This window comes from Barbatula barbatula (genome assembly GCF_947034865.1).
Source record: "Barbatula barbatula genome assembly, chromosome: 7".
In the NCBI taxonomy this organism is placed as follows: domain Eukaryota; kingdom Metazoa; phylum Chordata; class Actinopteri; order Cypriniformes; family Nemacheilidae; genus Barbatula; species Barbatula barbatula.
Window position 1 is genome coordinate 21,272,575 of NC_136770.1, and position 26,833 is coordinate 21,299,407.

Here is a 26,833-nt window from a genome sequence, read left to right on the forward strand (position 1 = left end):
GCCAGAGCAATCACATCCTTCCTACGGTTGGTGGAACTACTGAAGATTGCAAAATGGTACGGTCATCATATACCTAGACCTTCAAAAATCTCATAAAACATTACTGGGAAATCAAAGACATAGGAAAGCTAAAGAGACGAGTTAAAGTAGAAACTGCATTCTGGAATTCATTAACATTAGGACATTTCCCTTTCCATCCACAGAAGACTACCTGATAGGCTACCTTTTAAAAAATCCCTGTTTCTCAAAAAACTCGGCCACATTATGGAACGAAGAGTCCCTTCTCATAATCTTCTTCCCCTCTGCAATGTTAATAATTCTTCCCTCTTTTGACCACTTTATCTGGGATTCTTTGGCCCTCGGCACTTCTTGATCAATACGGTGAGCATCACCATTCTCCTTCATGCATGCTGTTCTTTGATCATCAGAAAGACCGGACCACACAGAAGGCAAGCCCCAGCTTTCCGTTAGCTCAGTGGTAAGAGCATTGCGTTAACAACGCAAGGTTGTGGGTTTTAAGTAGTTATTTTTTGTAGTTCTGCTTATGTTACGATCTAATGAAATGTCTATTATGACACAAAAGCGCACAAAAGTGTGGGTTCGATCCTGCAGATACCTATGTAAAATGTATAGATAATGCAATGTAAGTCTCTTTATATAAAAGCGTCTGCCAAATGCCTAAATGTAAATGTAAGGCAGTAAACTTCCTGAATGTTAAACATTTCCCAGAAACACAACAGATTCGACAATACACACGAATATAGAAAAAATGCAGATGTGCACTTTTGTGTCATAATTTTACATAGGCTTGCACTTTTAACCTTTAATGAATTTGTAAAATATAACAGTAGTGTATGGCTTGTGAACTAACAATATGCTAGTGTACAGTTTACTGTATCACACTATTTAATCATGTGGGATGATACATTTCATTAGATTGTAACGTAAGCGGAACTACAAAAAATTACTACTTAAAAATACAAGAAAAGCGACTAATAATGTAAAGGCTCTTAAATCTTTGAAACCAATTCATCTCCATTAAATTCAAATCAGCGTATTGTCGTTATTATGCCCCCTAGCGCACCTCTACAAAATATGGGGCGGGGCTTCGCCAAATTCTCTTCCGGACAAAGGAGGCGGGACTTCTTTGTTTGCTAGCCGTCATCGTTTCATGCTAGCTAGTGGGCGCTGCGTTGTAACCGAGGTTCCATTCTTAATTACACCAAGAAAGTCGAGATTTTAATACGGGTACGAGAGCTTATGTGGTAAACCTTTATCGCCAAATACGTTGATCGTCGCAGTAAGTTTAACAAAGCGAATGACCCGCGAGCGCACCGTTGAGACCGCTCTTTTGTTTGACTGAAGCACGCCGTGGATTGGCTGTTCGAGACCGGAAGGTTAGCGGCTAGGCTTACTGTACTTAACCATACACATATTGTAGCAACATTGGTTTATAAGGTGACTTAAACGCGGCACTATAAAGAGTATATTGTGTGAGTAAAAAGAGGGGACAAACGGAAGTTTGGACACTAAACGGGTTAAATGCAGATTGTTTTGTGAATATTGGTCTATGTGGTCACTGTAAGCTTTGTATTATTGCATATGCGGATTTTCATAACGCTTTATACAACTGTGAACGGTTGAAACGAGCTATAAAATCTACTGCAAATGTGGATTGTTATGTAATTCATTCATGCCGTACCCTGGTGTTGTTGCAAGCAATGTGAACCGTGGTTGTGTTATAACCATCAACAGGTACTGTTTAAATGGGGTCCAAAAGAAGGCGGGCCACCTCTCCCTCCAGCAGTGCCAGTGGAGGAGACTTTGACGATGCTACTTCATCAACGCCGGTCAGTGGATGGAGGAGGAGGAGAGCTGCCACTGCCCCTTCTGTGGATCAGGTGAGAACATAGTTAGCATTGTGCTGAGCATCAAATTGTCATCCATAAAATGACTGATCTTGTCAGAATGACGATTTATGCTTTTATCATTTCTCAGATTGCAATTTGCCATGAATTGTACAACACTGTCAGAGATTACAAGGATGATCAGGGCAGACAGATATGCGAGCTGTTTGTTCGGGCACCAAAAAGGAGGTATGGAATGATCATTAAATGATTGGCAAATTAATCCATACTGAGTTTAATACATACAGCAAACACCAATCTAAACACTATCTTTCCTGTCTAGAAACCAGCCAGACTATTATGAGGTGGTGAGTCAACCCATAGACATGATGAAGATACAGCAAAAGCTCAGGGCAGAGGAGTACCAGGATGTAGAACAATTCTCGGCCGACTTTCATCTGCTTATTAACAATGCCAAATCCTACTATAAGGTAAGACTGTTATTTTACAGTATTTGCCATATTATCTTTTTCAGCCATTCATCATTTTGTGTGTAATGTATTACCCAAACTTCAATGCACCAGTGTATCTCTTTTTGACAACAGACAGACAGCGCAGAGTATAGGGCTGCCAGCAGGCTTTTTAATGTCTTCCAATCCATAAAGAACGATCTGCTACAGGGGGGTGATGGAGAGGAGGCAGAAGATGACGAGGAAGGCGAAGACGGGGAGAACCCAAGCGTTTCCACGGAGGATGAGGTTAGATATTTTACCCGGACATTTCTTGTCTGTTTGTAAATGAGAGGTGACATTGATGTTTCTCTGTGTGATCAGACACCACCAGGCTATCTGAAAGCCATATTGGAACAGCTTTTGGAGGCCGTCGTGTCATGTACTGATTCTTCAGGAAGAACTGTTAGTGAGCTCTTCCAGAAACTTCCCTCTAAATTGGTACGATCTAAATATATATTTAGACCAAGGTAACATTTTATTTAGCAGTTTATTACTTTTCACTTTATTACTGTTGAAACATTGTTATTTGACTTTTATGTTCAGCATTACCCAGACTACTATGCTGTTATAAAGGAACCGATAGATCTCCGCGCTGTAGCTCAAAGAATACAGGTGTGTGGAAATTGCTATTTAAATTGTTTAATGGTGTGTGCTGATTGGACATTATTTCATATGTTGAGGCTAGAATGAATTGGTCAATTATGTGTAATAAAGAATGATGTATAGTAAAACCTTTTGTAACTTATTGGTTTATAAAATAAGCTTTTACCGGAGACCTCTAACACACAAAACAGACCAAAACATCAAGAGAAAATGTTTGTGTTCTGATTCAGGCGGGTCATTACAAATCTATCAGTGCCATGACGAAGGACATCGATCTTTTGACCAAAAATGCCAAAACCTACAACGAGCCCGGTTCACAGGTTTTCAAGGTTGCTACACTTCATATTGTTCAGTAGCTATTCATTCCTTGATGTATTTTGTAAGATTTTGTACTAAGCTCTTGTTAATGTAAGCTTGTTTTTTATTAAGGATGCAAACACAATCAAGAAGGTTTTTGCCCAGAGAAAGGCAGAGATCGAGCAGGCTGAACCCACTAAATCCAGCCTCCGCATCAGGTAACTTCTACCTTGTCTTTAATTGGTCACATTGATGAAATGTATTTTAACATCCTAAACATTGTGTATGTGAGTTACAGAAATCGGAGGTCTGCTCAAGGAGACCGCCTCTCTGCCATCACCATGGCGCTTCAGGCAGGTTCTGAAAGTGATGAAGACTCCCTGCTTTCAGGTAACTTTGATCCAAGCTACAACTGCTTTTCCTCGTAAATGCTGATTTTTTTTTTTTGTTACACTGCATACTGTGTGTGTATCCGTAGATTGTTTTGGCTTGTATTATTATACTTGGATGTTTACGAAAAGCCCCAACACTCAAAGGTTTAATCCACAAGGTCGTTAAGACATGGATAACAAAAATAAAAGGGTGCATTCTCTTAAAGAGGCATCTTTTATCTTTGTACTTCTCTTTGTCGTGGTTTCAGGCTCTGTGCGTTATGACGCTTCAGAAACGGAGGCTGACTGCGGTCTCGGTTCAAGTGACCCAATCCTCCTGATGTACCAGGCTGTGCGTGGAGCCAAAAGCGTTTTGGGGCAACTTCTCGCCGAACCGTTTCTTCAGCTACCCTCACGCAAGGAATACCCAGACTACTACCAGCAGATCAAAAACCCCGTCTCCTTACAGCAGATAAGGTAGGAATATCAGAGAATCTCTCTCTCATATGTACATATTTAGATTTGATTCAAATCTGTCCAGTCCAAACTCTGACCCAATCCATGCCTTTCCCTAAAGAGAAAAGATGAAGAATGGGGATTATGAGGGAGTTGAGCAGATGGAGAGTGACCTCTCGCTCATGTTTGAGAATGCTAAACGCTACAACATGCCCAACTCCACCATATACAAACGTGCACATCGACTGCAGCAGATAATACAGGTAGGTCTGCTTTGATAACTCCAGCTTTCTTTCATATAAATCGTGTCATCTTTAATTGATGCATTTCACATATAATGAGAAAAACAGAGCTTTTTTAGTGAAGTTGTTGGTGAATTTGTCTTTTAGCTGAAGAAAAAGGAGATTCGGGACGAGGATGAAGCAGAGGTTTCTACTGCAGTGTCTGACCCAGGAAGTGGTAAAAGAAAAAGGTAATTTGAAGGCTATAAATATTTCCAAACATTTAATTCAATGCATTTCTCTTTACAACTGTTTTATATCCGCGTTCTTACAGCCATAAGAAGAACACCAAAAAGAACCGAATGAAGGCGTTGTATGCTGCAGTGACTGAGGCACGAGAAGCTGGCACCGGACGACGCCTCTGTGATCTCTTTATGGTAAAGCCCTCCAAGAAAGATTATCCAGACTACTACAAAATCATCCAAGAGCCAATGGACCTGCGCACCATCGAGAACAACATCCGCACTGAGCGCTATAACAACGAGGACGCGCTCCTGCACGACTTGAAGCTCATGTGTCGCAACGCCCGCCATTATAACGAGGAGGGGTCTCAGGTGGGCGTCCTTACCGGACTTTAACATAATGCTGGGGGGAAATTTATGTCAAAACAAAGACTGAATCAGTTGTTTAAAATTTATCTAGATGCGAGGTTGGCATGTGGATGTTTTAATTCGCATTTACATTTTTTACCTGCAGGTTTACAATGATGCAAACATCTTGGAAAAGATAGTTAAAGATAAACAAAAGGAGCTTGGACCTGCTCCGGAGGAGGATGACATGGGCTCCCCTAAACTGAAGCTTCGTAAGTTCTGTGGCCTTTTGAGTTTATGCAAAACTTTCCACGTTTTTGTTCGATTTTGTATTTTTTTACATTGATTTTCTAGGTCGTAGTGGAGTTGCAGCCTCCCCTAAAAAGGCGCGCACGCAGACCACACCGCTTCAGCAAAAGCTCACTGATCTTTACGAAGCTGTTCGCAACTTCACAGACAGCCGCGGGCGTCGTCTCAGTGCCGTCTTTCTACGTCTACCGTCGCGCTCTGAGCTGCCTGACTATTATGCCGCCATCAAGCGGCCCATTGACATGGAGCGGATACGCAGCTACATGGTACAGGGTCGCTACCAAGACATCGATTCTCTGGCGGAAGATTTCATCCTTATGTTCAACAACGCTTGCACCTACAACGAGCCAGAGTCTCTCATATATCGCGATGCTCTGTTGCTCCATCGAGCTTTTCTGGATGCCCGTCGACGCATTGAGGATGAAGAGGAAGGAGATGAAGGCATGCTGGGCACCACGGCAGTCGGCACTCTTGTGCGCGAGCTCATTCGTAATCTCTTTGTTTCGATGATGGGGCACCAGGATGATGAGGGGCGGTGCTACAGCGACTCCTTGGCAGAGGTGCCGGCTGTGGACCCTGCTGACCCAGAGGAACCGCCACTCAGTTTAGAGATCATTCGCCATAACCTGGATCACGGGCGTTACCGGAGACTGGATGTGTTTCAGGAGCATGTGTTTGAGGTGCTGGAGAAAGCTAGACGCCTCAATAGGTAAGCATTCAAGAGTATGAATATAAGTTGATGCTATAAAATCTGTCTGTTTGTTTTCCCAGTAAAGTTTAGAGTCAGTAAATTACATAAGAAACACATCTGTTTCTTCAAGATCTAACAGAATGGAATTTGATGTCTAAGTCAGCATAAGTTTAAGTCTTGGGTTGAAAGTGTCTAAGGGGCTACTCTCTGCTTTCAGAACTGATTCTGAGATCTTTGAGGATTCAGTGGAGCTTCAGCAGTTCTTTGTGAAGATTCGTGATGAGCTGTGCAAGAACGGTGAAATCTTACTCAGTCCGGCACTGAGCTACACATCCAAACATCTTCATTCAGATATAGACCAGGAGAAGCGAGAAAAACTACCCCAGGAGATGGAGGAAGACCAACTGAAACGAGAGGAGGATAAGAAAGGTCTGCTTTTGAGACATCTTTGGGACTTCGGGTCTTTGGGAGCCGGTCAACTGGCCCCTGATGCATATCATGATATCCTGATGACCATCTGTACTATAAACTTTCTTAAGCTCAAATTGCTTAAGAAAGTTTATAGTACAGATGGGGTCAGGTTTTATATTTGGATCAAAACATGTTTTTAAATCAGTTTTTCCCTGTTCAAGTAGTTAGGACTTTGTCTCATATGACTAATATAGCTGCCCAGAAGTGTTGTAAATATTATTGGGTGACTCACACCGTCTAAGTGGGTAGTTCTTCAGAATCATCTGTCTGGCAGTGGTAGACTGTATGAATGCATATCAATGAGTAATTTGCCATTACGATTCGTAGCTCTTCCGGATGAGAATAAAACAGAGGGACCCGCAGGAAGCCAGTGGTCATTGGATTCTCAAAGCGCATACAGTCAGGACTGCAGTTTTGAGAACAACACCTACAGTGTGGGAGACTGTGTATATGTGCAGCCTGCTGAAGCCAATTTGAAACTTCACATTGTGTGCATTGAGAAACTCTGGAAGGACGAAGCCGGTGCGCAACATTCTTATATTGTCTTTATTAGTCTCAGTTTTCATTTTCTTTGTTTATAGACATTGTCCCATTTTCCGCCGCTTCTATATTTGTAATAATTGGTAATTTGTTGGTTATTGGTTGTTTTCTGCAGGGGAACAGTGGATGTATGGTGGTTGGTTTTATCGCCCAGCGGAGACGTTCCACCTAGCCACGCGTAAATTCCTGGAGAAGGAGGTGTTCAAGAGCGACTACTATAACCGCGTGCCCTTCAGCAAGATCCTGGGGAAATGTGCTGTGTTGTTTGTAAAGGTGAGTGCCACAAGCCACTCTATGGTCAGGATGTATATACAGTATATATGTGATGTTGGATTCTTTAGTGTGTCTCCATAATGCTGCAATAAAGTCACTAGGATGTGTCATTCTTCTTTAAGGACTATTTTAAATCGCAACCAGAAGGATTCAAACCAGAAGATGTTTACGTGTGCGAGTCTCGGTACACTGCCAAGACCAAAACCTTTAAGAAGATCAAGGTGTGGTCCATGCCACCAAGCTCCGTGAAACTAGTCCCTCGAGATGTTACGTTGCCTGTGGTCAGGGTGGCCTCCATGTTCATGACTGCTAAACGGGATCAAGACAAAATGTTGGACCTTCCTGATGGAGACGGTTTTATTGAGAAAGTAAGAATTGAATAATTGAACTGTGTTGGATGCCTCTTCTTTGGCTTGTTCGCTTCAAACACTCATGCTTAATGTTCACAGGAACGAGAAGATGTCAAAGTCGAAGTGCCCAATGGGGAGCCGGGTTGTCAGTACTATGAGCAGCTTCGCTACAACGATATGTGGCATAAAGTGGGTGACTGTGTCTATATAAGCTCCCACAGGCTGGTGCGCCCTCGAGTTGGCAGGTGGGAAAGATCTTCCTTGTTGAACAGAAATACCTAATGCATTAAGACTTTTTGTTGACTGAAAATTGAAATATTAAGCTGTTATCCTGCAAGTAGTTTGAAGCTTTAGTGAAACGAATTGCTTGGTTGATATCGACAGGATCGAGAAGATGTGGGTGCGAGATGAAGCAGCGTTCTTCTTTGGACCCATCTTCATCCACCCTGAGGAGACCGAACATGAGCCGACAAAGATGTTCTACAAGCGTGAAGTGTTTCTTAGCAATCTGGAGGAAACCTGCCCTATGACATGTATTACAGGTACTGAGCACTGGCTTATTTAATCTAATTGAAACTATTTATTTTGTATTCGGTTATAAAAATCTGATATTTTTAAGCGCTCAATACAACAACCTGCCTTATAAAATCATGTTTAAAAACACTTAACATTTAAAGTAATAAGGAATTTTACTGTATGAATACTGTATGATTTGTTACGCCACATCAGAACTCTAAACGCATATTTGAAGCTGCATAAGATCTCTTGGATGGGGAAAAGAACCAGTAGCAAATGTTTTATGTAGAAGCTGGTCAGACAGACAAGATATACAGAAAGTGCATTATTTTATTTTAATTCCTGTGCACCCGTTTGAAATCATTTCTGCCTGTTTTTGCAGGGAAAAGTGTGGTGTTGTCTTTCAAGGATTTCCTGTCCTGCAGACCCACTGAGTTTGCAGAGGAAGATGTGCTCCTGTTTGAGAGTCGCTACATTGAGAGCGAAAAGCAAATGAAGAAGTTTAAAGGCCTTAAACGTTTCTCACTTTCTGCTAAAGTGGTGGATGATGAGATCTTCTACTTCAGGTGTCTAATGCTTTCCTACATGTTGTCCTCGTGTTGTGGTGTATGTGTGATTGCTTTATATTGTGCTTTGTTTTTCATAACCTGGAGATGTAATTAATCCAATGATTAAAGTTATTCAAGTTCTTTAGGTTTGTTTTGGGGTGAGAGGTAAGGTTGGGAATTAAAACCGAAAGGCTAGGAATCGTATCGGAAAAGGAATCGGATCCCTCATATCAATTCATTTGTAAATATTTTCAAAATTTTGGTTGTGCTAACTTGTGATAAAGTACAGGAACCACAAATTGACCATAGTTTCATTATAGTAACAATAGTTTAACCATGATGTAGTTAAGCAATTGTAATACAAATTGTAATAAATCAGAAAAAACATGTTTGCTACAAATGTGTATAAATATACACAAAATGGTGCTTATTAATATATATATTTTTTTGCAAACCAGTCAATACGCAGGCAAAATGATCATACAGGTTGATATCGAAATGTTTTACTTCACCTGTAGAATCGAAACTGGGAATCGATAAGCAGAATCGAAATCGCTTGTATTCAAACGTTTCCCAACCCTAGTGAGAGGTTGTCACCACACAACAGTGTCAGTTAAAGGAAAAGAAGCAAAATACAATTAATTCTTACTCTAATTTTCAGAAAGCCTATCGTGCCTCAAAAGGAGGCGTCTCCCCTGCTGGATAAAAAGATACAGGAACTGGAGGCCAAGTTTGCAGACATGGAGGACCTAGATGAAGATATGGAAGATCTGGATGATGATGATGAAGAGGCAGCAGCGACGCCCTCAATGCCTCAGAGCCAGACATCTATATTAAATGACATAGATATGCCTTATACACCACCACAGGTATTTTCGATGAATCACATTTTACATCTATCTGCGATCATAACAAAGAAAATGTAATATAATATCAGAGAATTAGGTTGTTTTTTCTGACTTGGCAACACCCTAGCAACTGCGTAGCAATGTGATAAAACCGATTCAGAACACCCTAGGCTAGTTATGCATCAGCAAACATCACTAACGATTTATTCAGAAAACACAGATTTCTTGTTGAAAATGTCTAATAATTGTATCAGGCTTAACACATTTAACATCAGCCAACAAACTCTTATATATCCGTTGTGCAATCTGCAGTCCACACCAAAGATAAAGGGCATGTCCAAGAAAGAAGGAGCCAAGCGTAAGATCAACATGAGTGGCTACATCCTGTTCAGCAGTGAGGTGAGGTCTCTTATTAAAGCCCGTCATCCTGATTTCTCCTTTGGAGAGCTGAGCCGACTGGTGGGCACAGAATGGAGGAACCTGGAAACTACTAAGAAGGCAGAATATGAAGGTAAGCCCAAATGTCATGCGGTGAGGTTACGGCATCTCTTAGCCATAATGGTTTGATTGACAGGTCTCTAATTCACATCTCGATTCATTTAAAGAAAGAGCCGCAAAACTGGTGGAGCATCAGGAACGAGAGAGGGTCCTTCAGCAACAGCAGCAGCAGGCTTCCCCAAGAGCAGGTACCCCAGTTGGCACAATGATGGGGGTGGTACCTCCCCCAAGCGCTATGGGGATGCTAAACCAGGCCATGCCACCTGTGCAAGGTAACGCCAAATTGCCCAAGCCCTTGCTGAAAGAGATCGATGCAGCAGCCGGGCACCCTCTGACAATTCTCACCCATTCAATCCATCTAAACCTCCACTCATGAACGTTCCTCAGTCATCATGTCACTGTCCCTTCCCACCACTACAGCATGCCCCATTTGCGCTGGTGTAGTTCATTTCCAGAATGTCTCGTTTGTATTTTAAACTTGCATTTCTTGTGTTTTTGAAAATTGTCACAGTCCTTATATACTTGCATGACATCCTTTTAATATTAACCCCTTAAATACGTAGATGCTCTTTTGTGCACCATGATCCTGGATTAACTCCAGTTAAATTTGTGCACATGATAAGACTGTTGTTTTGTAGTGCATGGTTTGTTAGCTGCATGTCATCAATGCATGGATCTTTTGTGCTATCTCCTCCTCGCCCAAGGCATGATGGGAAATTATGGTCCGCCCTACATGCCTATGCAGGGTCCTTCTGAGGGCATGATGGGCATGTGTGGCACACCACCACATCCCATGGGGGTGCCCCAGCTGCCCTCCCAGCACTACCTTCCACCAGGCATGGCCGGGTACCCTGGTATGCCCCTTCCGGGTAAGAAGCTCCCTGATTAATCAGAAAACACCACCAGCCTGATTAAAATGAAGATGGTCTGATAAGTAACAAGGCAAATTAATCAAATACGAAAAAGAATTGGTCAAAATTGAGTATTGAAAACATTGATTTGAAGCTGCAATTTCTTTTATCAAGACATTTAATTGGTGGTGTGAAATTCATTCTTTGCAGTAGTTGCAGCATGTAATTTTTACTAAAACATTTTAAGTTAATACATACATGTATTTGTGAGATATACACATATTGTTACTTAAATGGTGTAGAAAACATGCATTGTTTATGTGAGTATTACTGCATTTATTGCTTTAAATAGTTATGACATTATATGTACTATAGATATATAGTGAAAAGGAAAATATTTCATTTTCGATGATCTCAGATTTTGCTATTTTAACAAACCCTATACTGATGTATCTTTATATCAGTACATATTCTGTTTGTATATCTGCATGGTCTGATTTAAGATGACTAAAGGGTAAGAATATTCATATTCACATCACACCACTAACATTCTTAATTCTTTTTCTCAACAAAAAACGTCTTTTCTCATGTTATATTTTGAAATAAGAAAAGATTCGTCACCTCTATTCTCTACTGAATCTGTGGTTTCTCAAACCATATGCTGTTAGAAACATAAACAACGGCTTTTTATTGATTCCTTTTAGCTCTTATGAATCACTACAATATTCAGTGCCATTGAGCATTATATAGTAAAGCATTTTTCACACTGTTTTTTTTATTTCTCAGGTATAATGAATGGTATGGCTGGAAGTCCTGGTCCCGGAAACCCTTATGGCATGCAGGTAATGATCAGATTAGTAAAGATCTCAAGCATCGATACTAGAGTAGATGTAGGTTTTCTTGTCCTTACTTCTCTTTTTGTATTTCAAGATGGTGGGTTATGGGCCAGGACAACAGGCTCCACCCCCATATCCATGTCAAGGTCAACCAGGCCAGCCAACCCCACCTATTTTTGTCGCCCCGCCTCCAAAACCTCAACGTCTGCTGCATTCAGAAGCTTACCTGAAATATATAGAGGGCCTTAGTGCTGATTCATCCACTATAAGCAAGTGGGACCAGAGCCTTAAGGGTAAAAATGCATTTGAAAAAACAAGTTCTTTAAAGTGTTTTTTGCTAAAGTTACACTTTGTATGACTTCAAAATACTATAAATACAGGGTCATGTGGACTGCTTTTATGGTGCTAGTTTCACAGCTGCTGTGGTTTATTTTTCAAGCGTCTGAAAACACCAAGACACTGTTACGTGATACACAATGTTCTTAACAACATGAACTCTCTTATGATTTCCCTCAGCACAAAGAAAAGACTGTCGGCTTACCCGCGAGCAAGAAAGCCGTCTCCCTACACATTGGCTGAAGAGCAAGGGTGCTCATACCACGATGGCAGATGCATTGTGGAGACTCCGAGACCTGATGATGAGGGACACACTCAACATCCGACAGGCCTTCAACCTTTAAACCTTCAACTTTCACATCTAATTCTCAGGACTTATTTATGCAAGAATCCTCTCCTACCAAATCTTTCCTATCATGACTAAAGATCCGATAACGTATTACATACTTTGTCAGAAATGCTTCAGCAATAATTGTGTTTGTTGGTTTGTTTGCGCGTGTTTGAGAAATAAAGGTTTTAGACATTTATTTAGGTACATTTGACACACTGAAATTAAGTCACTAATGCATCAGCTACTGATATGGATTTGTTACACCAGGAGACAATTAGAGGTCTTAAAATACTAATAATGGTCGTGACGTTAAACTACATCTGTTAAAAAATGTATACACTTTTAACCGCACCTCAGGCACTATTATTAAATATAATTTCCCCTAAAGTTGCCATAATTATAGCTTATAAACACACACACACACACACACACACACACACGTGACGCTGTAATGTACACAGTAGCATTTTACAAATATTCTCTTTTTTTATACAAAAGCAAAAATAAGCTGAGTTTCTAATTTTATTAATTTTATGTAATTTGTTACCTCTTTCATTACAGACAAAGCTTGTCTGCTGGTTTCCCCTGCAATGTTTTTTTGGACACTGCTGCATTAAAAAGGACAAGTTTGTGTTAAATTCATCAATAAACAACATTTCAATAGAGTCGAGACTTGTCGTGTTTATGTTTATGAAAGAATTGAATTACCAGTACCTCTACCTACAACTGTAACAAGGCCAAGCCACAAAACCCGACTCGGCAGACCTATTAAATACTAAAAGGAATATCTAAAAGTTAACTAAACTATTAACCATTCACTGATAAATCTATTTCCCCAATTTAACCCCACAAAATAACGACGTGATGTCATTTCCTGTCAGGGGCGGAACGCAAAGCGCTATTCTCTTTAGTGTTTGCCGTGTCTATGTTCACACTCTCTACCTCTCTCCCGTATTTTCATGCTAAACCAATCCAGAACACCCCTAAACCAGGACTAAATCGAACAGACAGTACTCTTTAACATTTTAACTCATGGAGTAAATTGCAACAGGAGCGAAATAAACCGAGGTGAGGTTTATTCAGGGGAGTTTGCGAGGATGTGCGAGCTAGTGCTGTGTTAGCTCGAGCCTTTCAAATCGATCGCTAACTCATATTGTCGTTGTAGCAGTAAAATGCACATGTTATATTATCTTTGCCGGGATCATTTGCATGTGGAATGGTTGTTGTTCGTGTGTATAAACGATGTCATTATGCTTTGCTTTGCAGGGGTAACGTTAGGGGAGTCAGGTTTTTTTGACAACTAATATTTATTTTTCTATAGGCTTGTCTGTGTTTATCTCATACTGTTACGCCTATAATCGTTTAAATGCCCGTGTAAAAGGGCAGACAGGGCATACTAATGTTTAATAAACCAGGGGTTATTATAATATAAGCTGGCTTTTACTGACGCTATAGTTTATGCAATAATCAATTGAATCTAATTTACAGTGTCATGTGCTGTTAGTCTAATGCACGTTTTAAAGATTCACTTGATATTATTCACGACTCCTGTCTTTTGTTCTTGTAATATTGATCAGGTTTACTGGAATGGACAACCTATCAAAGCTTGTTACTGTAATTTTTACTGTGCTTTACCTTGCTTATTATTTACAGTGTAGTACAGTAAGATAATACATTGCAAGGCAGAGCAGTATTGTAACGATCATATATTAAGTTTTATGAACTTAGCTGATGTAAGAATAGCAATTAAAAAGCTACTGTTTTAATAAAATGTTCACCCTTCAATATGTGTCAGTTTTATAATTGTGATTTTCATGACGTGCATTTGGAATTGTGCCACCCATATGAAAGAAAATCTGTAGTATCTTAGTTATTTCTCCGAGACATCGGTGAGACTAAATGGAGAGCAAATGTTCACTTGCTTAGGTCTCCAGGTCTCAGGTTTTTCTTTAAGAAAAAAATAAAGAAATTCTTATAAAAGTATCCATGTTTCAGAAGAGATTTAAACAATGTTTCAGCTTTGCCAAGTCTGCAGCACAATGTCATTCGTTTGATGTTTTAATATGAAATATTTCCCATCAAACATGCCTAAATCCAAATCCAGATCTTCATATTTAATGCATTTTAATAATAATCTCAAAGAGATTTTAACAGAAGTATCTTCAACTTTTAAATACCTCAATAAAATAACTACATTTCCTGAGCTATGAGTAACCTCTAAGCAATACAAATAGACATCTACATTAACATATTTCAAAAGTTTTGTGTAGATTTCATGAAACTTTTTTTATAATTGATCTCTAAGAAAACCGTTCCAATTTTTCTTTGGCTATCCCTAATAAGAGAAACAAATATATGATGTACATTTTCCTTTTCTACTGAATTTAGAGTTTCTATTCTAACATTTTCTAACTAAGCATGTATTTACATCTGAAAACTATTTATGATCATTTTATGTTCTTTTTTTGTCTTTATAGGTAGAACTTTGCAGTCATCTTTCATTCTACAAACCGACACGGTCTTCGCCTCTCTCTGTTCATCATAAAATTGTGTTCTCCTAACTGCAAAGTCTATACCTGGTTATTTAATCAACCCGTCTCCTATCAACCAATCAGAATGTCACAGCTTCAGTTCCAGGCACCTGTCAACCCTTCACCCAATGCCGCTCCATTACAGCTGGCTCCGCCTCAACCCAGGTTCAGTATTCCATGTGCCACCGCTTCCTTACCTTCAGAGAGTGCCAGTCACCCGCTTAGAAACTCCGCCCTGCCATCTGCCTCAGCCACACCCTTTTGCAACCCTACAGGTGGGTGTTAAAATGTTTAGAATATTTAAGGGACATTTAATTATCAACATGCGTTCTTGTAGCACATGTGACATTGGCGACACCAGGTTCATAGGTTTATATGCGTTTGCTTATTGATCAAATATTTAACTTTTTTGTTCAAGTCTCTAACATGGCAAACCCTAAAGAGAAGACCCCGATGTGTTTGGTGAATGAGTTAGCCCGTTACAATAAGATCCAACCTGAATACAAGCTACTCAGTGAAACAGGACCAGCCCACTCCAAGGTAATATTCTACAATATCCTTTCCAATATCCTGCTATACACACAGGCTCTGCGTGTTTCCAGTTGCTGATGGTGTCTCTTGGTTAGATATTCTCAGTGCGGTTAACTCTGGGGGACCAGGACTGGGATGCAGAGGGGACCAGTATAAAAAAAGCCCAGCACTCAGCAGCCTCATGTGCTCTCACCCAAACCACCCTGCCTAAACCCAGTCACAGAACCCCCCGCCACCTAGGCAAGAACCCAGGTGGGATCTACAAGGGCTCAGAGTGTACGTCTTAAAACGCGTATTTACTCCCATCATACTTAAAGGGACAGTTCACACAAAAAAGTGAATACAGATTCGATCTTAATTTTCAGATTTTGTTCTTTTTTTGGGGTAAACTGTTTCTTTAAGATCTGAATTGAATATCTGTTTTTTGCTTATGTAGGACTGTTTTTGTGTCTACTTGCCTTTAATCTGTATTATTCTCTCTGCAGATAGCGTAACCCACACTGTGGAGCTAAATGCACTTTGTATGAAGTTGGGCAAGAAGCCCATCTATAAACCTATAGATGCCTACCAGGGGATGAGACCAGCATTCAATTACAACATCAGAGCACCAGGCCCGTATGCTCGATCCATGCATCAGTATGCACACTCTATATTTACTACCATGAGCTTTTGAACAAATTCGGTCACATAATACCCAGATTTAACTGAATATACCCAGTTACAATGATGCTTCGATATTGTACACTGATTTATCTTATTTTGAATATTAAATTATGTGTTCAATAAGAAAAAGGCGAAATATTTGTTTATTATTATTGTGTTTTTGTATAAATGATAGAACAATGCTTTGATTATTGACCTTTGTTATGTGATCTCTTCTCTTGAAGTTATTACTACCCGTTTCCCCCGGTGGGGCCAGTACTGTATCATATGGAGCTGTCTGTCGGCGGACAGCAGTTCCACGGCAAGGGCCGCACGAGACAGGCAGCCAAACACGACGCTGCTGCTAAAGCCATCAAATATCTGCAAAAAGAGCCAATACTGCAGCAAATGGCAGAAGTATGAGCTCATTTTACAAACATGTTAATGGTATATGACGTAATTACAGAAAAACAATGATTTTTCAGAAAGCTACTGTGAAATGTTTATTTAAAAAAACATACAGCAATGTCAGACTTGATCCGATTGATGATTCCCTTTGCTTCTCTTAGATGAAAGAGGAACCAGAAGAAGAAAACCTTAACAAATCGGAGATCAGCCAAGTGTTTGAGATTGCTCTGAAACGCAACATGTCTGTGGATTTCGAGGTACTTGATGGACCCAAGATGCTGTATGCCAAAAATCCGAACAGAAGGATTTTTTCGGCTCAGCATTTACATCCTTTGTCTCTGTCCTCATCGCTTAGGTGCTGAAAGAGGCGGGGCCTCCTCACATGAAAAGCTTTATGGTAAAAGTTATAGTGGGCGAGTTCTCAGGCGAGGGGGAGGGCAAGAGCAAGAAAATCGCCAAGAAGCTGGCTGCAATCACTGTGCTGGAGGAGCTCCGCAAACTACCCCAACTTCCCGTCGTGGACAAGATGCCACTTCGCATTAAAAAGAAAAGCAAATCCATTATTAAGGTAGAAAATGTGTTTGATTGCTAAGTTATTGTTTGAGGGAATTAGTATGCTACAGAGATTCAGTTTATTAAATCTAAAAATAAGTATTGAGGTAATTGATTTGAAATAGAAGCATTTAGATCACATCTCTGACATTAGTGAAATATTCCTTGTTACACGTATTGAACTCGTGTCCAAATCCCAGCCATACCAATTCCTTTACCGAGAGGTTCCAAATCAATCTTTATTGACTTGGTCTTTAGATCACCTTTTTCTAAATCCACTGATTATCAGATTATAAAGTGTTGTGTAATGTGCATTGCGCATTGCCTTGTCTAACCCCTCAGCTTCAGACCAGCCCAGAGTACGGTCAGGGCATGAACCCCATCAGCAGGCTAGCTCAAATCCAACAAGCCAAGAAGGAAAAAGAGCCTGAGTATACATTGGTGACTGAGAGAGGACTGCCCCGACGCAGAGAGTTTGTCATGCAGGTACTCTACCAGAGATGAGCACTGCCAGCAGTTTACAGTGGAAACATTTTGTGATAACAGCATGCACCTCCTTAAATCATTTTCTTGTATAGCTTGCAACGGTTTTTCTTTTTGTATTGAAAATGTTCCTGTAAAAGTAATTTGTCTTATCTCTCTCTGTGTCAGGTGTCTGTTGCGGGGCAGACTGCTGAGGGAATGGGTCCCAGTAAAAAAGTGGCCAAGCGAAATGCAGCCGAGAAGATGCTGGAGCTTCTTGGCTTCAAAGTACCTCAGCCACAACCACCCAAACCGGCACTGAAAACCGAGGAGAAGGTGATAAAAAACTTTTGTTTATCTCAGCTTTTTGTTGTAAAATATAGCGTATAGTTAATCTCTTGCTCTATTTCGACCACCACTGTATATAAATGTTTTTTATCTATGTAAAGCCACCTGCTAAGAAACCTGGAGATGGACGAAAAGTGACCTTCTTTGAGCCAGGCTCTGTGGAGAAGGCAAGTCTTGGTAGGTGATGTTTTTCAAAACTGCACATTAGCAATTGCATAATAATTATAGATTAAAACTCAGTTTTGTCATTTAAAGGCATTTTCTTCATTGTATTCATTTTTTCATTTCTATGTAGTCAACAAGGAGGAAGATTTCCGAATGCCTTTCCTCAGCCATCAGCAGCTCCCTGCCGGGATTTTACCCATGGTACCCGAGGTGGCACAGGCAGTGGGTGCCAACCAGGGACCCCACGCCAAAGACTACGGTCGCCCAGCAGCTCCAAACCCAGCCAAAGCCACGGTCACAGCCATGATTGCCAACGAGCTACTGTACGCTGGCACATCCCCAACTGCAGAGAGTATACTGAAGACCAACAACAGCTTGGCACACAGACCCCACGGGCCTCTTACCAGACCATCCGAACAGCTGGGCTACTTGGCTAACATACAGGGCTTACATGTATGTGATGTAATAATGAACACACACGCACCTGCCCATACATAGTTATAAAATCAGAAGTATGCAGTGGCCCTGAATCTTAATTTTAAATCTGCCACAGGTTGAATACAAAGACTTCCCAAAAAACAACAAGAACGAGTTTGTGTCTCTGATAAACTGCTCCTCTCAGCCTCCTCTGATCAGCCATGGCATCGGCAAAGACGTAGACTCCTGCCACGACATGGTAAGCGTTACTCAAACCTCAACATGTTCAAAAGAACACTTTGATATGTAAAGTGCTAAATAATTAAAATAAAAGAATCATGTACATGGGAAAAACTAAGAGACCATTGCAAATGTTCATTTAATCATATTTTTTCTAGATGTAATGTGGCCATTCCAGTTCAGTGTATGTTGAAATGTTTTTTATGAAAAAGGTCTGAAAAAATATAGAGCATATTTTCTGTTATTTTGAGCTGTTTCTACAGTTTTCATTTTCTGCTAAATTAATGCAAATAGAAACAATCTTTTTATTTGTAATTTGGGAGAAATAGGATCACTTCACCTAAACACATGCCTATAAATAGAAGATTTTAAAATCAGAAAACCTGATTTTGAAAGGTTTCTTAATAAATAATAAATAATAAAAAATGTATATGATATTTCAAAGTTTATTTATAATATACAACCATGTAAAAAAAACAGGTTTTTTAATCTTTTTTTTCTGATTTGTTCTTCTCTATGAACAGGCTGCTCTGAACATTCTGAAGCTTCTGTCTGAGCTCGACCAACAGTTGAGTGATCGCACAGCTAATGGACAGATATCAGGGTCAGTATCGTGTTGAAAGGGCCAAAGTCACATTAAGGGTTGCAAATTACATTTCATGCTGGCTTTACATACAGTTATTATAGTTATTTTTCCCAAAACAGCATTGTGATGTTTTTTTTACTCTGTAGGTGCAGCAAACAAGACATAGAGGGTGACCCGTTACTGAAACCGGCTAACTCAAGCACCATCAGAAAGACTCTAGACGGCACAGTCTAAAATTCACAGATTCATCCGATTGGTCGCTTTGACTGCGAAACATTAGAGAAAAGTCAGAAGCAGAGTTTCAATTGGCTGCTCACAAAAGCCTACATCGTATTAAATGTTCGAAATGAAATCTAAATCAAAGTGAAAATACTCTAAACACAACGTTTAGAGGTTTGACGTCGTTTCATTGTACACATGCCGTTATCGGTTTCTTTTAAACACTAAGGCTTTGAAAAAGTTCTAGGTTTTCATCATATCCAGTGAAGTGGAGGTTTCGTTTTCGTTGTTGAATTGTTAAATGATACTCGTGACGCTTGACTTGAGTAGACAGACTTCTCTTTGTTGTTGATGAAGTCATGTTTTCAGTGTCATACCTCTTTTCTTTTATGTTTCTCTTATTATTATTATTATTTTAAATGTTGTATTATAGGAACCCAGTGAGTTGGGTTGTTGTTAGCGCTGTTGTGAAGTGCAGTATAAACCCCACTGAAGGATATGATGAAGCTATCAAACACGTCTCTGCTGTGGTGGTTATTCTCCAGTGCTTTTTAAGTTAGTATGGCGACCATAACGCAAAACAAAAACGATTTGTGACTTTAGTGTAGAGCGTGTGGTGGTGTTTAGCGTCATCCGTGCGTGCGTGTGTGAGAGAGTGAGGTGATGAATGTACGTTTCAAGCACGATAATCTACAGTCTTGTCAGTTAAACTCATGTATCCTCCTCTCTGTGTTGACCCCGCCCACTCTGCCAGTTGCATCTTTTTCATCATGGAGTACGAGTAAAATTATGTACCTCTTGCAAAAAAAACTTGTCTGTGTTTTGGGGTGACGGTTAAAACGGTGTTCAATTTGTGGAATTTGATGTACATATTGATGTGACTTGACTGACTACCGTGGAAAGCAAATAGTAAAGTAGATAAATGCATATGGACCCTTAAAGGGATGTCACCATTAAAACTGCAAAGACAAGATAATAAAGCTATAAGCCCCGCCCTTAGCCGTTATAAAATGCACTGTAACCCACTGCTTTGGGAGCTTGTTGCTTTTATAAAACGGTTATTGCATATGAGTAGCAAGGTTTCATAAAATAAAGTCAATAAAATTATACTTAGGCTATGTAATGCGGTCAGCTGTTAGAAATCGGGGTATTTTATAACGGCTTAGAACTCCGTTCAGCCAATCAGAATCAAGAACCAGAACTGATCTTTTTATAATAAAAAGTATTCATTTCCAAATGCCATGAGTCATGTGATGCCATAAAGGGGCAGGCTGTGACATAGTGATGAGGTTGTCATGGTTGGTGACAATGCTTGTTCTTGCTATCTGGCCATTAAGGGGCAGTGCGGTTGTCCTGAGAATGCACACTAGAAGCTGATCTATGAGAATAACATTCATTACCTGCTGTACACAGTAGGGAGGCACAATACATTTTGTCGGCTGTATCTGCCAATACGATAACATTAAAAGGTTATCGTTTATCGACCGTTATGGCCGATAATTTATTGTGCATCCCTACTGTGTACAGCAGTATGTGAAATTTAGGCCGATATAATATAGCTAATAAATCATAAATCCCTTCCCCTGGTAAAGCTTCTTCGGCTGCTCGGTTAAAATACAGTACAGTACTGTCTGTCACGATCGTTCACTATTAGCAAAACATCGTTGATGTAGATATTTACAGTATGTAGATATTTATGAATGTGTACATTATGGGAACAAAAGCATATTGTTTGAACCAGACTGCTGTCTGAATGCTCTCTGTCTTGACACCTGTAAGACATGTGGATATTAAGAAATGTTTTCTGGGTTGCCCTGGAAGAACATCTTGTTTATTAAATAAAAAATATCGGTGCATCTCCAGTAAACAGTACAGGGGCTCTGGTGGAACCAGTGCCAGTTCGATCTTCTCCCGGTAGGGGGAGACAAAAAGCAATAGGTAAATGCAGTCGGTCTGCTGTTTGAGGTTTCATGATGATTAAAGGTAAAATATGAGGTAAAGTATAAACTTAAATTGAGATTTAAGACAATTGTGAACAGTGAAGAGCAGATGTGCAGAAGTGTCAAAACATCAAGGAAAGAGCATTGAAAGAACAACCCAACCTTAATGACTTCTATCATTATTTATGTTTTAAGCCAGAACATTTTAATGTTATCGTTCTGCAATCTACATCCCATAATAAGTATTTAAAGATAAATGTGCAAGATAAATCTGTTTTCACTTTACCTCTAGCTCTAAATGACCCAGAAGTTTAAAGACGAGGCTAAATTTGGGGTAATATTGAGTAATAAAAGGCATTTGAAAAAAGAAAAAAAGCGGAGGAACAAAAGTAATCATTTAAATATTTGTTTAAATAAAGTATTGGAATTTTGGGGGAAAAATTATCAAAACAATCAGAGAATTTATGATAAACAGAAAGTTAAACTGGTTTAAATGCTGATCATTTTACGGATTTATCTTCTGGACTCTACGTGCGGTCAGCTGCACATCGCTTGTCAGGTTGCGTCTTACCAGCTCGTATTTAAGCTGAAACAAAGATGGTAAGACAGTTTAACATTTCTTGCATTTTATATTTGCATGGCTGTCTATTAACAGTATATTATACATTGAGTGCGGGTTCCCGGACAGGGTTTAAAACTGGTCTAGACTCAAATAAATGCTAGAGCTGTCCAAACATATCTTAAAAGACACCAGTGCCATTGTGTTGTCTCAAAACTCACATAGGCCTACAGTTTTCTTTTGTAATACAAGTTTGTAAATAAAAACTACTTAAAGATTTAGGGCTAGTCGTGGTTTAAGAGAATCCCTGTCCGGGAAACCGCCCTGAATAGTCCCAGTGTGACTTACTTTCTCCAAAAGAAACGTTACGTTTTCACTCAGGTTCAAATATGAGGTGACTTTCATTTGAAGTCCAATCACAGTAGGCCTATCTAATAAAAAGACACAGATTCAAACAAAACTATAATAAAACAACTAAATACATATTGATGATAATACATCTTGATAAGACACATACTTATATTTGCCACAAAGGCCCATCGACCAGCTACGTTTACATTACTTGTGTTCTTGAGGTTTGGGAAGAGGTTCCAATTAGATGACCCAGGAATGATAAAGTAATGTGTGGGGACGAAAATGTAGCATACACATGTGGGTATGTGCAGTCTCTATATTATCTTAGTGGCGGAGGTCCGGACGATAAGTTTTCAAATAAATAATAATTAAATAAATTGAGCCCATTCGAATATGTATTTAAAAATTTAACATCTAATGTTTTATCGGGACATTTATTTTCTGATACCTACATTTTGTAGGCTCTGGCTCTAAAGCGAAGTCCTAGTGGCCTATTTTAATATTTAATAAAACTACTGTCAACAAAATGTAACAACTGAAATGAATTTATCATGAGCAGGAGTACTTAAAGTTACTAACAAGAATGCCATACTATTACTGATTCTAAATAATCTCCAATTAAAACACGATTCATTATGAAAGGCTCTGTCATGCTGATTATTAATGCTATTGATATTATAAATAGCATTAATGCTAAATGTAGATACAAGACGTTAAGGTTTATAATGTCACAAACTTATATAGCAGACAGCAAACTGACTGACAGCTAGAAATACCGCCACGCGCTCTCTGTACGCTTTTGGGGAGTGTGCTTACCTGTGTGTGAGCGCGCATGCACCGATGCAATTTGCAAATAAAATATAAATATAGAGTAAGTTTAACACTGGCTTTGAATGTTATATTTAACTCTTTGTAAGTCGCTTTGGATAAAAGCGTCTGCTAAATGACTAAATGTTAAATGTATTTAGGCCGTGACTGACTTAGCTCCCTTCGCTATCATATGCGAACGTTATATTCCTATATATACGGTAGATAAACATTGCTGACATAGGCAGCTTTGTATCTTTCAGTTGGTGTCGATCCCTCTTGAGGAACAACTTTGAAGCTCATCCTGCTTGTACTGTCCCAGGTTGACAAGCAGGTTTTTACTTATGTTTTTTTTTACTTAAAATTTAATAAATTCACTATTGTCTCTTCCGAGGTTGGGACTCTGTGCGACTACAGTCCATGTTGCATGTTGTCCACAAACTTTAGACATGGCGTCACGTACACCGCTGTCTTGTGAAAACAACAATGGCAGCAGCGCGGTGGGTGGAATTGTGTAGCTTTAGGGGCGGTAACATTATAATAAGATCCTGTTTTTACGTCACAACAGGAGCGAATCAAAACGGCCTTGTTTCTCACATGCTTGCAGGGAAAGGCACACCAAAACAAACTTACTGTTCTTGTTTTTCACGTTTTTTAGGTTGCTAGATGCACCGTGGACCCGATTATAGCACTTAATAAATAAATTGGGGTTTTCAATCGATGACTACTTTAAAGGAAAAATAGAGTATTCAATACTAAGACGCTTTTGTATAGCATAAGAAAAATGAATTATAAATTTGGCAACCTTTTTATTTGATTATTTAAATGATTCATAATTTTTTTTAAAAATATGCTGAAGACATAAATGGAGTCACATGGACTATTTTACCAATATCTTACTAAAGTCTGATTGTGAGTATATTATAACATACCAGAAAGAGTAGTGGGGGTTGTTTTCGTCGTAGTACGAATGCCTGATATCACTGCACTGCTTGTTGGTCTGGTGGTTGCTGAAAGAAAAAACATGCACAGTGATGTTAAAATATATTTAAAATACAAGATAATATTTCATATTTTAATGCCAATATTCATAAATGGCCACGTTGAAGTTTTTATCACCTGTAGAACAAGAACCTGATGTCACTGTTATTTTTGTTTTACTGCGCACAAAAAATATTCTGGTCACTTCAGACAGACTGAACCACTGGAGTCACATGGACTATTTTACCAATATCTTACTAAAGTCTGATTGTGGGTATAATATAACATACCAGAAAGAGTAGTGGATGTTGTACCAATTGTAGAACTAATGTCTGATATCACTGCACTGCTTGTTGGTCTGGTGGTTGCTGAAAGAAAAAACATGCACAGTGATGTTAAAATATATTTAAAATACAAGAAAAAAATTCATATTGTAATGCCAATATTCATAAATGCCCACGTTGAAGGTTTTATCACCTGTAGAACCTGATGTCACTGTTATTTTCATTTTATTGCGCACAAAAACTATTCTGGTCACTTCAGACAGGTTGAACCACTTGGAGTCACATGGACTATTTTACCAATATCTTACTAAAGTCTGATTGTGGGTATAATATAACATACCAGAAACAGTAGTGGAGATTGTACCAATTGTAGAACTAATGTCTGATATCACTGCACTGCTTTTTGGTCTGGTGGTTGCTGAAAGAAAAAACATGGACAGTGATGTTAAAATATATTTAAAATACAAGAAAAAAATTCATATTGTAATGCCAATATTCATAAATGCCCACGTTGAAGGTTTTATCACCTGTAGAACCTGATGTCACTGTTATTTTCATTTTATTGCGCACAAAAACTATTCTGGTCACTTCAGACAGGTTGAACCACTTGGAGTCACATGGACTATTTTACCAATATCTTACTAAAGTCTGATTGTGGGTATAATATAACATACCAGAAACAGTAGTGGAGATTGTACCAATTGTAGAACTAATGTCTGATATCACTGCACTGCTTGTTGGTCTGGTGGTTGCTGAAAGAAAAAACATGCACAGTGATGTTAAAATATATTTAAAATACAAGATAATATTTCATATTTTAATGCCAATATTCATAAATGGCCACGTTGAAGTTTTTCTCACCTGTAGAACAAGAACCTGATGTCACTGTTATTTTTGTTTTATTGCACACAAAAACTATTCTGGTCACTTCAGACAGGCTGAACCACTGGAGTCACATGGACTATTTTACCAATATCTTACTAAACTCTGATTGTGGGTATAATATAACATACCAGAAACAGTAGTGGAGGTTGTACCAATTGTAGCACCAATGCCTGATGTCACTGCTTCACTTGTTGGAATGGTGGTTGCTGAAAGAACATATGCATACAAACGCCATCAAAGAAATTCAAAAACTTTTTAGTGTGTCTCCCAATTCACACAAGATGAGTCTGTTTCCAGGACAAATTAAAGCGGATCATAATTTGATCCGTTTTGAGAACTGGTGTGAATTAAAGATCAATAACTACCTTCTGGTGTTGTTTGTGCACCGGCTGTTAGAAAAAAATAATTTGTTCATTTTTAAAGTCTTAGTCACATTAATACTGTTATGAAAACATGTGATGAATGAAAGCTTACTCAGAGACAAAACTGAAATGAACACCAGAAGTTGTTGAGAAAGGCCCATGGTTCCTATCATTACAAATCCAAAGATAAAACCAGAATTCTGTAAACAAAATGAGCTTTTTAAGTCTTATAATCACAATAAATGCTGTTAATTCACTGCATAAAATCAAACACGGAATTAAGTATTACATTCAAATTGAATCAAGATTACCTTATATAGCTTCATCCAGCACAACGTTGCACCTGCTGCGTGTCAAACTGCTGAGCAGGAAGTTTCCTCGGTTTTAAATGCACGACCTGATGACATGCTTTGATTAACACCAGTAGTAATGGTAACAACTAAAGCTTTGTTTTGTAGATGCATAACGAGAATGATTAAAACATTGTCTTGTTTTGTATTTTTCAAATTAAGTTATATTTTATAGTTTCGGACTACATGTAATAAAATACATTTCTTATTTTGTATTTTATTTTGAAACATTTGAGGAGATGTCTGTGCCCGGCTCTGACAAAAATTCACTAAATGAGGATATGGATGAATTAAAGCCAGCCTTACTGAAGTTTGTAGTCACGAAATCTATAATCTATTGATTTGTGTTCATGGACACAAATGTTCTCTTTTCTCATGTCAGTCAGCACAACCTTATTCTGTGTCACTCAGCACAACGTTCAATATACATACCTTTACATATACTGTATTTATTACCTGATATCAGGGAAATTTGTAAATATTTCACGAGGTGGCTAAGCCACCCCATACCCCATCCCAAAGCCTAATGTCAGAGGTGCAAAGGCAAATCATACTAGAATTTATACGAATGAGCCACTTTCTTAAATTATGTACAAATTCCTGTCTATATACTGTACATATACCTATACACTGAAACCCAAATGGTAAATTTGGATATAAAATGGTCTCTGTAATGGTCTCTTAATTTTTTTACCTCGGCTGTATATAGCCTATTCTAAACATATATGAAAGATACTTCATATCAAAATCCCGCGCAAATCCTGCAGTCATCTAAGTTTTACTGATAAACAAGATTCCAGTTAAGCTTACATTCCATCTTTGTGCTTTCAGAATATAATAGAGTTAGTGCCCAACACATATACAGTTTATAGCGTTAATACAATATATCATCACTAGCTACAAAACTGACATAGG

At 39.0% G+C, this 26,833-nt stretch overlaps 3 protein-coding genes across 5 annotated transcripts; 2 read left to right on the forward strand and 1 right to left on the reverse strand.

Moving 5' to 3' along the window:
• The first annotated feature begins 1,125 nt into the window (after positions 1-1,125).
• On the forward strand, positions 1,126-12,963 carry pbrm1l (polybromo 1, like). Of its 2 annotated transcripts, XM_079460577.1 has the most exons (30): positions 1,126-1,397; positions 1,756-1,901; positions 1,999-2,096; positions 2,191-2,338; positions 2,453-2,605; positions 2,681-2,797; positions 2,903-2,971; positions 3,193-3,291; positions 3,392-3,477; positions 3,558-3,649; positions 3,900-4,107; positions 4,208-4,349; positions 4,476-4,558; positions 4,642-4,921; positions 5,064-5,169; positions 5,252-5,915; positions 6,115-6,326; positions 6,696-6,890; positions 7,024-7,181; positions 7,304-7,549; positions 7,631-7,776; positions 7,916-8,073; positions 8,430-8,613; positions 9,257-9,464; positions 9,756-9,954; positions 10,049-10,129; positions 10,646-10,810; positions 11,579-11,634; positions 11,723-11,921; positions 12,145-12,963. In XM_079460577.1, exons 2-30 carry the CDS (start codon positions 1,767-1,769, stop codon positions 12,306-12,308), a joined length of 4,851 nt encoding a protein of 1,616 aa, XP_079316703.1. In that variant the 5' UTR covers positions 1,126-1,397; positions 1,756-1,766; the 3' UTR covers positions 12,309-12,963. The 2 variants fall into 2 exon arrangements, with proteins under 2 accessions (XP_079316703.1, XP_079316704.1); XM_079460578.1 differs by lacking the exon at positions 10,646-10,810.
• A 201-nt stretch (positions 12,964-13,164) lies between these two features.
• Positions 13,165-20,633, forward strand: stau1 (staufen double-stranded RNA binding protein 1). Its single transcript, XM_079460579.1, has 15 exons — positions 13,165-13,363; positions 14,773-15,101; positions 15,245-15,366; positions 15,453-15,633; positions 15,843-15,993; positions 16,245-16,416; positions 16,569-16,664; positions 16,763-16,975; positions 17,302-17,445; positions 17,611-17,757; positions 17,871-17,946; positions 18,065-18,387; positions 18,488-18,610; positions 19,116-19,195; positions 19,324-20,633. The coding sequence occupies exons 2-15, from the start codon at positions 14,912-14,914 to the stop codon at positions 19,409-19,411; spliced, it is 2,106 nt and encodes a 701-aa protein (XP_079316705.1). The 5' UTR covers positions 13,165-13,363; positions 14,773-14,911; the 3' UTR covers positions 19,412-20,633.
• Positions 20,634-20,774: 141 nt separating this feature from the next.
• Positions 20,775-25,928, reverse strand: LOC306896504 (uncharacterized protein). Of its 2 annotated transcripts, none has more exons than XM_079460580.1 (10): positions 25,880-25,928; positions 25,681-25,768; positions 25,572-25,595; positions 25,335-25,412; positions 24,996-25,073; positions 24,662-24,739; positions 24,328-24,405; positions 23,989-24,066; positions 22,244-22,326; positions 20,775-21,922 (listed from the first exon to the last, which is right to left on the reverse strand). In XM_079460580.1, exons 1-10 carry the CDS (start codon positions 25,892-25,894, stop codon positions 21,842-21,844), a joined length of 681 nt encoding a protein of 226 aa, XP_079316706.1. In that variant the 5' UTR covers positions 25,895-25,928; the 3' UTR covers positions 20,775-21,841. The 2 variants fall into 2 exon arrangements, with proteins under 2 accessions (XP_079316706.1, XP_079316707.1); XM_079460581.1 differs by having other exon boundaries at positions 21,182-21,922; positions 25,681-25,734.
• Positions 25,929-26,833: the final 905 nt, after the last annotated feature.

Bases quoted from the DNA above. Each gene is read 5' to 3' on its own strand.
- pbrm1l (XM_079460577.1), top strand. From the start codon at position 1,767: ATGGGGTCCAAAAGAAGGCGGGCCACCTCTCCCTCCAGCAGTGCCAGT. The intron at 3,292-3,391 runs GTTGCTACACTT...TTTTTTATTAAG, and splicing joins CCGGTTCACAGGTTTTCAAG to GATGCAAACACAATCAAGAA. The intron at 10,130-10,645 runs GTACCCCAGTTG...TCCTCGCCCAAG, and splicing joins GCAGGCTTCCCCAAGAGCAG to GCATGATGGGAAATTATGGT.
- stau1 (XM_079460579.1), top strand. From the start codon at position 14,912: ATGTCACAGCTTCAGTTCCAGGCACCTGTCAACCCTTCACCCAATGCC. The intron at 15,994-16,244 runs GTATGCACACTC...CTTCTCTTGAAG, and splicing joins TATGCTCGATCCATGCATCA to TTATTACTACCCGTTTCCCC. The intron at 18,611-19,115 runs GTAAGCGTTACT...CTCTATGAACAG, and splicing joins TAGACTCCTGCCACGACATG to GCTGCTCTGAACATTCTGAA.
- LOC306896504 (XM_079460580.1), bottom strand. The intron at 25,074-25,334 runs GTATGTTATATT...TTTTTCTTTCAG, and splicing joins AACCTCCACTACTGTTTCTG to CAACCACCAGACCAACAAGC. The intron at 24,740-24,995 runs GTATGTTATATT...TTTTTCTTTCAG, and splicing joins AATCTCCACTACTGTTTCTG to CAACCACCAGACCAAAAAGC.